Here is a 12,066-nt window from a genome sequence, read left to right as displayed (position 1 = left end):
TTAACTTTTTAAAAAAAATAATAAATTCAAAACACTAAAAACAACTAAAACACAAAAAGGATTAATAAACAATTTTTAAATTAATTTGATTGTTAGAAAAAAATATTTTCAATTGTAAAATTTTTTTTTTTTTTTGTGTGTGTGTGTGTGTGTGTGTGTGTATAAAAAAATCCAAATCAGTTCCAAACCGGTTTACTTTCCTCCGAACATAATTTCTGGTATTTTTGTTACACTGTATAAGTGGTAGATCTTATTAGAGATATTTTGGGAAACATATACATGCACAAAGTTTGAGCAGACATTATAAAAATAAATAAATAAATAAAAAAAACCCACCAACGTTTTAAATCTTCAGTAGCTTCAACAAGAATCGATTAGTTTGAGGATTTCAGACTAACTCTGGGTTTAAGATACAGTGATGTGTGAAGATATCGTGACTCTGAACGTCTCTCATTATGTATGCAGTGTCCTCATTAAATTGTATGAACATAACACCAGCCAAAACCGGAGAGAAACCAAATCCTGCTGCAGATATTAGACGAAAAAAACATTCTACATATGAGATAAACATATCAATTATGTAAGTTTATTTAGTATTTAATCCATTTTAACGCTAGTTAGCTTGTATGCTTACCCTGATGCAGAATAGTTCAATCGCGCTCACTAGTATGCTGGTTTATGGAAGCAGCTGTAGATGCGCGTCGAAATATGATGTATAATAATGCACGCGACAGAGTTCTGATAGTTAGGGAGATTTTAGCGACCCCGCGACGCGAGCGCGGCCGGTTTTTAAGAGCGCTGCACTGACTAGTACTCGCTAAACGCAATGACCTGGGTTGTCCTCGGAGATGTTTCGGATAGAACAGAGACGTGTTCGCGAGGGTCGTATGTATCTCTGCACCCCATGATCCAAAAACAGCAAATCTTTAGCTCCACAGACGCTCAGAGAAACACGCAACGCGCGCAGGGCCACCAAACCTGACAACTGTGTTCACGTGCATAGCGCGCGGGTCACGCACTGCCACGCGCATGCGCGACATGACGTCACCGCCCAGCCGAGACAAAGATTTTTTTGTCGTAATTGTTTGTACTTTTTTATATTTTATTTTATATATGCTTATATTTATTGCGAAGGAATAAAAAATGACATATTTTGGTATTTATAAAAATTATAAAAAAAATAAAAATGTGTGTGTTTACATTTTGTTTGGTTTTTTTACAGTCTATGGTTTATATAGCCTACGCACGTTATGTTGTTTATGGTCTTTACGAAAATAAGCCTTTAAAATACTGAATGCAGAAGTTCAGTAATATCTAAAAACATGACTGAGTCTAAAAAAAAATAAAAAAGCTGTAGAATGTGTTAATATCTGTTTTTTAAGTTTATTTCTTTATATTAATATCTTTTGATTTATATTTTATTTTTTTATTTTATTTAGTTTTTTTTTATATTTTTTATGTTTATATCTTTAGATTTTATTTATATTTTTTAATTTTAAAAATCATCAGTTTAAATTTCATGTTACTCATCTTATTATGAATGATTCATCACTGAATTTTTTTTTTAATAATCTGAAATTCTCTTTATTTTATCATTGACATTTTTTTAAACTTACAATTTGAACAAACTTTTCATTCTTCCAGAAAGGCTGGACCGATTTCTCATGACAAAAATATTTAACGTGTCAGATTGGGGCAGGTTGTGTGTGTTTTATATGTTCATTTATTAACTACAGTACATGCCTGATGGTTTGGTATTTCTGTATGTCACCGTTTACATTTCTGTTCATATTGCAGCATATTTTATGGAGATGTTTGTTTAGTTATAATTTGTTAGTTTGTTTTAACCAATAATGCAATGTACCAAATCACAACAAACACACACTAGTATGATAAATCAGAGCTTTATTTAAATAGCCAGCGGTGGTCAAACTCTTCACATCTTCTTGCTCCTCCTGATCATAGTGGTTCCTCCTACTGTCAGGGTCTGGAAAGAGACAATGGCACAATATGGTAATATTTAAACACAGACCATAGACAGTTCTGAGCACTGATGAGCAACACGTGCAGATCATCAGAACAAACCTCCACCATCTCTCCTCCCTTGATCTCCTGGATGTGAGAGAATCTATCAGTATGACAGACCCGCGTCCCTCCCTCCAGCTTGACAATTGCACTGAAACCACAGCAACATGAGTATAGTCATGGTCTAAATATTATTCATAATATATTTTGCATGTAATTTAGCCATAATTATTCATATTCATATATTCACAGATTATTCATAATTTTATTTGCATGCAATATTACAAAATATTATAAAGAATTTATCATATAAAATTATAAATATGATCATATATATATATATATATATATATATACACACACATATATATATATATATTATATATATTTATTATTGTTATTTTTTTTTTTTTTACATTAAGAAAAAATCTCGATCTCTTGTGGAACTGAGCTTCTGTACTCGATATCAACTCTTCTTGTACAGTTCAACATCATAAAAAGATGCAAACATACTCTACCTTGAGCTTCTTGCCGTCCATGGTGGTGATTTCAGCTTCCTTGCCGATGGTGAAGGAGTTTGTGACGGTTTTTCCGGGGGTTTTGGATGTGATGGTGAAGTCGTTGCCGTTTTGTTGGATTTCAGTCACTGGTTTAACATCCTTGGCCATTTTAATGACATCTTCTGGCAGAGCTGAAAGGAACAGAAGCACAAAGATAATGAGTGAGCGACCTACAATCATTGCAGGGAATTCAAATGAAATGACTCCAGATGTCTCACAGTTTATTTCCCAAAAGAAGTGCATGCATGAAAAAATATACAATGCTTTGGGAAATACAACCGTGATCATTTCACAGAAACTCACAGATGGCTCTCAGAAACTCCTCGTAGTTCTCCTGCACGTAAACCTGCCACGTTCCCCTGAAGGCCATGTCTGCTGCTGATCTGACCGCTGGCAAGAGCTCAACACAATGTGAGGAGACGTTCATCCCAGACCAGTACTTATACTCAGTATGAGTTTAATCATTCACGTTCTGGCAGTTGTCCCTGCTGTTTGAACAACCCAGAGTTCACTAACATCATCTGTGGGGTCGTGCCTCTCTGAATGTGCAGAAGCTGATTCTTTTAAAAAGAGCATTTGACTTTCATCCCTTCATCTATTAAATCTTAAATAGAATTAGAAATCTGTGAGGTTCTGTGAAGTCAGAGAATTTATTTTTATTCATTTTTATTATTCCGCAAGGATGCATTAAAATGATCAGAAGTGACAGTAAAGGCATTTATAATGTTACAAAAGATTTCTGTTTTTTATTTTTTTTGTTCTGTTGAACTTTCTATTCATCAGAGAGGCTTTCAAAAATAAAATGCATTTTTATTTTCACAAAAATATTGGAAATACTGTTTTAAACATTGGAAAAGCTTCTTGAGCAGCAAATCAGCATATTAGAATGATTTCTGAAGATCATGTGACACTGAAGACTGGAGTAATGATGCTGAAAATACAGCTGCGCATCACAGAAAAAAATTACAGTTTACGATATATTCTCATAGAAAACAGTTATTTTAAATGACAAAAATATATAATTTTTTTTACTGTAAGTTTGATCAAATAAATGCAATCTTGTTGAGCAGAATAGACGTTTTTCAAAAACATTAAAATATCTGACTGGATGAAATTTGCACTGATTTATTGGGTGATTCTGTGGGATCGATTTAAACATGTTCAATGTTGCTGAAAGCACAATACTTAATTAATAGCTGAATGCATAATCAGATTAACCTAACTATTTCATGAATTCATAAATGAACACACGATAATGGGGTTTGTGAGCATGTATAAGTTTCCAGACGCTCTATAAAAGGAATGAACTGCACTAAATAAACTAATATATATATATATATATATATAATGCATTAATATTTTTAATCTGGCATTGCTCAAATGATGCTCAAAACTTCAAAGTTAAAATAGGAGATGCACTGTTTTATCAACAAAAACAAACATGACAATATCAGTTCAAATAATGCACGAGACACAGTTTGCACGATTTATTCATGCTGCATGCAGAGTTTAGCATTCCAAATTCTAGGAGTGATGTGGTACAGAAAGCGAACAAGAAAAAATAAATATGGCACTTTTTGTTTGTTAGGTTGTCAGATCCAGTTGTCTAAATCCTTTTCTCGATATGTTTTGCAAAAGAAACCCGCTGAAATACTATCCTGTTTAAACACATGAGGGGTGAATGACCCTGTGGACTGTGGAGTTTGCTTTCTATCTGTTCAAAAGAATCCCCCTCGGGTTGCATAATGATATTTGAAACGGGCCTCAATCTCTCTATTATGAAATATCAGCAGATAAAACACCCATCCATCCATGTACAAGCATAAAAATCGATCATGACCCTATTATAATGCAGCTGGAAAGTGTGTTCACGGACTATTTAATCAAAGTTCGCTGCACACTTGCATTCCCTGATGCTCAAATTTAGCTAAAAATTAAAGAAAAAAAAAGAGAGTAGAAATGGTTTCATTTGCACTTTATTCTGTAAGTAGCACAAGATAAATCAGAGGAAACAAGCTCAATCAACTCAGTCTTCAAACTTTCAGGACACTGACTTTTAGGACATTGCCTTCTACACCACCAATAAAGGAACAGTTCACCCAAAAATGAAAATTAGCTGGAAATGTCCTCACTCTCAGGCCATCGGAGATGTAGATGAGTTTGTTTCTTCATCAAGTTTGTAGAAATGTAGCACTGCATCAGTGTATCATCAATGGATGCTCTGCAGTGAATGGGTGCCGTCAGAATGAGAGTCCAAACAGCTGATAAAAACATCACAATAATCCACAAGTAATCCACAGCACTCCAGTCCAGCAGTTAACATCTGGAGAAGACAAAAGCTGAAACAAATCCAGCATTAAGACATTTTTAACTAAAGTCCATAACCCATAATAACACTTCCTCCAGTGAAAAAAGTGTTCTGGTCTGAATCAGGAGAGAAATCTGCACAGATCAAGCAGTGTTTAAAGAGCTTTTAAACAAATATGTGGCTGAATTTTGATGTGAGAGACAACAGGAGATGCACTTTTTCACTGGAGGAAGTGTTATTATGGATTATGGACTGTATTTTAGCCAGAAGCAACAATTTCAGAATCAGAATTAGCTTTATTAACCAAGTGTGCACAGACACACAAGGAATTTGTTGTGTTTTTTTTAAGGTGCTCCTGGTACATACATGCATGCTTACATACAGATGTGACACGAGAACAGAAAAACATTTAAATAGTAAGACTTGACAATAAATAATAATAATGTGCATGAATCTGGAATAGTAGATTTATGTACAGATGTGTGCATTATTTACTCTATATAGAGCTGTATAAATAAAGAGATATGTGACCCTGGAGCACAAAAGCAGTCTTAAGTCTCTGGGGTATATTTGTAGCAATAGCTAAAAATACATTGTATGGGTCAAAATTATTGATTTTTCTTTTATGCTTAAAATCATTAGGATATTAAGTAAATCATGTTCCATGAAGATATTTAGTACATTTCCTATTTTAAATATATCAAAACATTTCTCAATATTTTGATTTTTTAGCACCCTCAGATTCCTGATTTTCAAATAGTTGTATCTCAGACAAATATTGTCTGATCCTAACAAACCATACATCAATAGAAAGATTATTTATTCAGTTCTTACTACAGCTTGAGCAGATTTGAGTTTCTGCCTGTAGTCTGGGAGAAGATGAACCAAACAGTGATCAAAGAGTCCCAGAACTGCTTAAGACAGGACAAACAAACAAAAAAAAGTACAAGTACCACGGAGCAACAAACCGTGGCTGCCATCGTGTTGACTCATTAATTTGCAGTTATTGCTGGATTTGTTTCATCTTTGTATTATTAATTTGTTAACTGATGGACTGGAGTGCTGTGGATTACTTGTGGATTATTGTGATGTTTTTATCAGCTGTTTGGACTCTCATTCTGACGGCACCCATTCACTGCAGAGCATCCATTGCTGAGACACTGATGCAATGCTACATTTCTCCAAACCTAATGAAGAAACAAACTCATCCTGATCTTGGATGGCCTGAGGGTGAGGACAGTTTTATTTTGGACCCTGTCATACAGGCTCCAAAATGAACACATACCATGTAAATGAGGCCAAACCATTGTTGATTTTAATAAAAATAGATTCACCCATCTTTACTCTATCACTGTGGGGCTTACAGTTACATTTCTGATGTGAGCTGAATGAGTCACAGCAGTGATGGATGGACGTACCTTATTCTCCATTATTTCCACCACATCAGGAAGACCCTTTGTGACTCGGGCTCGATCTGTCAGATGGACGGTTATGATGAAGTGTGTCATCTACATTAAATAATTGCATCATCAGAACATAATAGAAGAGTGACAAACGAATACTAACTTTTCTCAGCAAACTCAACTTGCCTGTGAATGGGTAAAAAATACAATTATATAGAGAACAAGCTTACAAACCTTCACCTGAACACCACAAAAAGTTTCTTAGTGTAATGTTCTTACCTTTCAATAAATCTAAAGAAAAATACATAATGGTTAATTTATATACACACATAAACTCCCACACAATTATATATATTTCACGTATAATAATTATTTGATTATTTAGTACAATTATATATAATTTACTGCTCAAATTAATTTAAAATGGCAAAAATGTGCATGAAGTGTTTTGTGATTTTTTTATTTTAATTCATTTTTGTAAATTAGTCAGAAAATATAATAATTATATATATATATATATATATATATATATATATATATATATATATATATATATATATATAGATATATATATATATATATATAGAATAACACAATAACATATATTTTAAATACAATAATTATACTATATAATAACTCATTTTAAATATAATATCTATTATTTTATACGATTAATTTACAATTCTTTTCTATTTTTTATATAAAAAAAGCAAAAACATGCATTAAGTGCTTTGCAATGTCATTTTATTTTAAATTCATTTTTGTAAATAAGTAAGTGGTTAATAAATGTTATTTTTAATGATATTTTATTTAATTAATGAATACACACATATTTGATATTTGAATATAATTTTATATTTATTTTGTATTTTTTATGTTATATTTATATTTTCATATAATTTATATTATATATAATGTATATTATTTTATACAATTATATATGCTACATAAAATGTGCTGTTTATATTATTTTAATGATTTTAATGTAGCAAAAAACAAACATAGTGCATGCATTTTATTTTCAATTAATATTTTCTAAATAGTTATATCTGTGACACTATTTATTATCCTAGATTTATTATTATTTATAGCTATGTAAGTATACAGCTATAAATAATAATAAATCTAGGATATTAAATATAGTGTAATGTTATAGTGTGTTAATTATAAGTAATATTAAAAAATAGCAGTATATTACATACATATATATATATATCACTGTTCACAGCCATCTCTATTCATTTCTATAGAATCTTTTGTAAGGTAAGGTTTTGTAAGTTAGCAACAGTAACCAAAGAGGTTAGAGTTCAGCGGGTCAGAGGTCAAATTTTAATCTTGACTTACTTCAGTCTCTGGTGTTCCAGCAAAGCATCTGCGAATGCTGAAGAGAAGAAAGAGACGAGTTAGTGTTGAGGTGATTGATTCTCCTGCTCGAGTCGCATGTTTTGTGCTGCTCTACCTTGTCCAGACAGATCCAGAGAGCGCTTGTGTGTTTCCTGGCCGTCGAACATCTCCAGGGTGTACTTCCCTTTATTGTTTTCTGTGGGGCTGAATATCTCAATCCAAACCTTCTGTATGCTGCTGCCCGGCTTCGTCCGCTCCTCCAGATCAATTCTCTGGTCTCTGTCACAGCAAGACAATAAAACAATCAAAGAAAAAACAGACACTGAATGTGACTGTAAATCAAAAACCACAAAGAAAGAAAAACTGAAGCAGTGTTGCTTTAGTAAAGTATCATTGAGATATTATTATAGTTTTTATTAGTGCTTTTATTGTAATGTTATAGCGTTGGTTTTTGAGTACTTCTTTGCATTGTTTCATGGAAATAACATTTTAATATTTTTTAAATAATATATACTGTTATTATATTTATACTCAATAAGTTAATAGTTTAATATTTTAGCACTGGTTTTTGATTACTTAATTGCAATGCTTCATGAAAATAAAATACTTAAATATTTTAATAAACTTAACATATATTGTTTTTATATTTATACTCAATAAGCTAATTGGATTTCAGTTCATTCTTAGCAATGCTTCATGGAAATAAAATACTGAAATATTTCAATTATGTTAATATTTTCAAATTTATACTTAAGTTAACATTGTAATGTTATAGCATTGGTTTTTGATTACTTAACTGCAATGCTTCATGACAATATTTAAATAATTTGAATTAACTTAATATATACTGTTACTATGTTTGTACTCATTAAGGTAATAGTTTAATATTGTAGCTTTGTTTTTATTTACTTCATTGCGATGCTTCATGTAAATAAAATATTTTAATATTTTAATTAACTTAATATATACTGTTTTTATGTTTTATTTAAGATAATAGATTAATACTGAAGCATTGATTTTTGATATTACAATGCATCATGAGAAAAGTATATAACAGAAATATACATAAAAGAAAAAAAGTCTTCTGTATTTTATTTTTATTTTCAAGTACTTTTTTGCTTTTTTTTTGTTAGGTTTGGTTAATAGTTTCAGACTCTTTACTGAGAAACTGTTGGAAATCCCTACGGAGAAATCCTCTTATAGCACTTGCATATCATTGCTATTTTGTTGACTTTGCTTCCATTGTCCTCATTTTGGATAAAAGCATCTGCTAAACGACTAAATGAAAATGTAAACTATCTTGAACTGAACTGAGATGCTTTTTAAGGCAAGGCATTTGAGATTTTAGTCTATTTTGCTTCCATAGCATGCCTTATTTCAGACCAGCAGGAAGAAAACACCCTAAATACACATTTAAGTGTTTATTTTATTACACTTCATCTATTTGCATCTGTAGAATTAAATTACAATCTGTATCTTTAAATGCTGTTTTCTCAAAATGAGTCAGACGCCTGCACTTCAGCAGCACTTATACTGTAAAAAAGTTGCAAATAAAAGATCACTGTACTTTTTTTTACAAGAAAATATAATTTTATATAGTCTTTCTACTTTAAAATTTCACTTTAGTTCAGTGTGTAACTTGTCGTTTAACATTGTTGTACATACACCAAAATCTACAGTTTTACTCCTATCTATATTTTCTATATTTCGAGGGTTTTTTTGTAAGTAATTTAGAATTATATAACAATTTATTTCCAAAAAAGCATGGTTAAAATGTATATTTTTCTGGCTTTTAACAGTCATTTCTGATAAATGCATGCCATTATATATTTACATTTAGTCATTTAGCAGATGCTTTTATCCAATGAGGACAATGGAAGCAATCAAAATCAACGAAAGAGCAATGATACGCAAGTGCTATAACAAGACTCAGTTAGCTTGAAAACAAAATGAAACAAGAAACTCGAACCTGGCTTTTTCAAGCATTCAGATTTCTGATTAGAATTCATGCATGTTTAACAAGATAATGCATCATTTGCATATATAAACATGACATTTCAGAAAATTAACAAAATACAAAACAACTGGATAAAGTATGGTGATATATATTAGTTAATAAGTTTTTATTTTAACCCTATTTACCTGTAGTATCTTGCCTTAAATTGTTATTTGATTCCTGATGCCCCATTGTAACTTGAATAAGGATGTAGGATTAGCATGAAATTCAAATCACATATTTAAATTCTGAATTTTGTCCAATGCTTATTAATGTACTGCAATCAAAAGAGAAGCTCCTCAGACTCCGCCCCCTCACTGATCTCCACTATATACCTGCTGATCTCTGATTGGCCCTTCTACAGAGGCTCCGCCCACAGCAGCACCAGAGAGTTCCGCCTCACTTCTCTAAACTCCAGATCAAACAGACAACCCGCAAGATATTAATCAACACATTCATACAATTATCCATCATCGCTCTGTCTTTTAACGATGCTTTCGCAACTCATTTTACCTTCATTCAGAGAATAAATGACTCACTTCTAGATTCCAAGCATTCATTTCTCTTATATATGAGCTGTGATTATTTTCTTCAACACAGAAACTATGAAATAAAAGAAGTAACTGATAACCAAAGGAAAAATGTAGTGTGCCATCTCCACTCTTTCTAGTTAAACAAATGTGCTGTAAGTGAAATAACCCTCAGAAATGGCAAAAAAAAGAAAAAAAAAAAAAGTGAACCAGCAGAATGGAAGAAAAACTACTTTCATCGATTTTTGAATGCTGTATCTCTGTGCCAGAAAGACACAGTCTGGTGTAACACACTATAACGATTAAGTCATTAATTATAAAGAACAGAAACACATTAAAGATTAATGAAAGAAGACCAGCATGCCATGTTAGTCTATGCCAGATATAGTCTTGTTCACAGAAGCTTCTATAAAAGATGACTGAAACATATCTAATGTATTGTTTTCTATGAATAAAAAGTGTGCACGTTGTGCAATTAATAAACAAAAAAATAGTGCAATAATAAAAATCCTCTTAATATGCATATAAGAAATAAATGTCATCTGTTATTATTACCTTCGACTTTGCAAGTTTGTGTAGATGCAATAAGAATTGTTTTCCAAACACACCACCCTTCTTTCTTCCTCAAATTGCTACAAGAGCTGTAAATGAACATATATGACAGAAGAAACATGTGAAATCTCTTACCAGGCTCAGGCATCATCCAGAAACAGCTCAGTTTAACAATACTGGCTGCGAAGACTCTGAACTGGTAAAAACTTCCTTACTGAAGTTCAGTCACCTAAAAACAAAACCAACAAATGATGGTAATTAAGTGCATGTGTCTGGAAGGACAGAAGAGAAGGCAAAACTATCATAGAAAACCTCTGTAACAGAGACAGTAGAGTGTTAATATACAGTACAAGCAGGCTTATATATTTTCAGTGTTCATTGAAATGCAAAATGTGTTTAAAGCCACAGAGGAGAGGATTACACTCTTAATGGAAACTGAAAACATCTTCAAAATAACTCAAATATTTAATGAACTAAAACAACTAAAACAACTTTTTGGATGACTGACTCTCCGATTCTGTGTGAAATCTGACGAGTCCTTTGATTCAGATGAATTTTTAACCCAGAAGCAGTGCAATTTCACTACTATGGTATTTAATTATACAGTTTTTAGTATTTAGCATTTTTTTTTATTATTATTATTCTATAGTATTTTAAATTAATTTTTATATTTTGCATTTTCATTTTCATTTTAGTAAAATTTTTGTCAATGTTTTAATTTTAATTATTTCACTTTTAGTTTATTTTAGAACGTCATTTTTTTCTGTTATATTATTTATTAATATTTTAAATTGTTTCTTTTATATTTTTAATTTTAATTTGAATTAAAGTTTTATTAATTTAGTTGTTTTTGTCATTCTTATTAACAAAAATGTTAATATAATTTTTATTTCAGTTTTAGCCTTAGCTATTTTAGTACTTCTATATGTTATTTATTTTTATTTTTTTTTGGTGGAAATCTGTGGAGTCCTGTGAATCACAAGTTTTTATTTTTATATTTAGCATTTTTATCTCCATTTGTGTTTAAGCTTTAGTACTTTTTTATGTGTTTTTGTCATTCTTATTAGCTTTTTAAATCTCAATATAGTTTTTATGAATTGTTATTTCAGTTTTAGTTAATTTAGTTAATTTCTATTTTATTTTTTCTTTAATTTCAGTTCACATTCATTTTATTCGAGTAACAATTTTTTTTTTTTTAATGGTCTAGTTTTAGTTTTCATTCCAATTTATTATGCAAAATTAAATTAAATTCAAATAGATTAAATGAAATGAAACGAATTTTATTATCATTATAGTTAACGATAATAACCCTGTGCAGAAAAGCCTTTAATAGTGCACTGATCCACCG

The 12,066-nt window shown here is 31.1% G+C and overlaps 1 protein-coding gene and 2 long non-coding RNA genes across 4 annotated transcripts in view; all 3 read right to left on the bottom strand.

The window, feature by feature from the left end:
* Positions 1-3,049, bottom strand: part of LOC109051680 (fatty acid-binding protein 10-A, liver basic) — a 677,383-nt gene extending 674,334 nt beyond the window's left edge. The window contains exons 1-2 of the mRNA XM_042741791.1: positions 2,889-3,049; positions 2,544-2,716 (exon numbers count right to left, since the gene is read on the bottom strand). Of these exons, the coding sequence (XP_042597725.1) occupies positions 2,544-2,716; positions 2,889-3,012 (297 nt within the window). The 5' untranslated portion in view covers positions 3,013-3,049. The remainder of the gene's footprint in view (positions 1-2,543; positions 2,717-2,888) is intronic.
* On the bottom strand, positions 1,889-2,172 carry LOC122134672. The gene is made up of 2 exons (XR_006156781.1): positions 2,086-2,172; positions 1,889-1,987 (listed from the first exon to the last, which is right to left on the bottom strand). It is a non-coding gene; the product is annotated as an uncharacterized LOC122134672 (long non-coding RNA).
* Positions 3,050-7,529: 4,480 nt separating the features above from the next.
* Positions 7,530-12,066, bottom strand: part of LOC122140058 — an 11,763-nt gene continuing 7,226 nt past the window's right edge. Inside the window, exons 2-5 of one of the 2 annotated variants that reach the window (XR_006156785.1) lie at positions 10,854-10,947; positions 9,972-10,048; positions 7,756-7,919; positions 7,530-7,677 (exon numbers count right to left, since the gene is read on the bottom strand). This is a non-coding gene — a long non-coding RNA (uncharacterized LOC122140058). The remainder of the gene's footprint in view (positions 7,678-7,755; positions 7,920-9,971; positions 10,049-10,853; positions 10,948-12,066) is intronic. The other variant, XR_006156786.1, reaches the window with a different exon arrangement.

This window comes from Cyprinus carpio, chromosome B16 (assembly GCF_018340385.1).
Source record: "Cyprinus carpio isolate SPL01 chromosome B16, ASM1834038v1, whole genome shotgun sequence".
NCBI lineage: Eukaryota > Metazoa > Chordata > Actinopteri > Cypriniformes > Cyprinidae > Cyprinus > Cyprinus carpio.
Note: the sequence above shows the minus strand (reverse complement) of the source record. Positions and strands in the feature narration are given on the sequence as shown.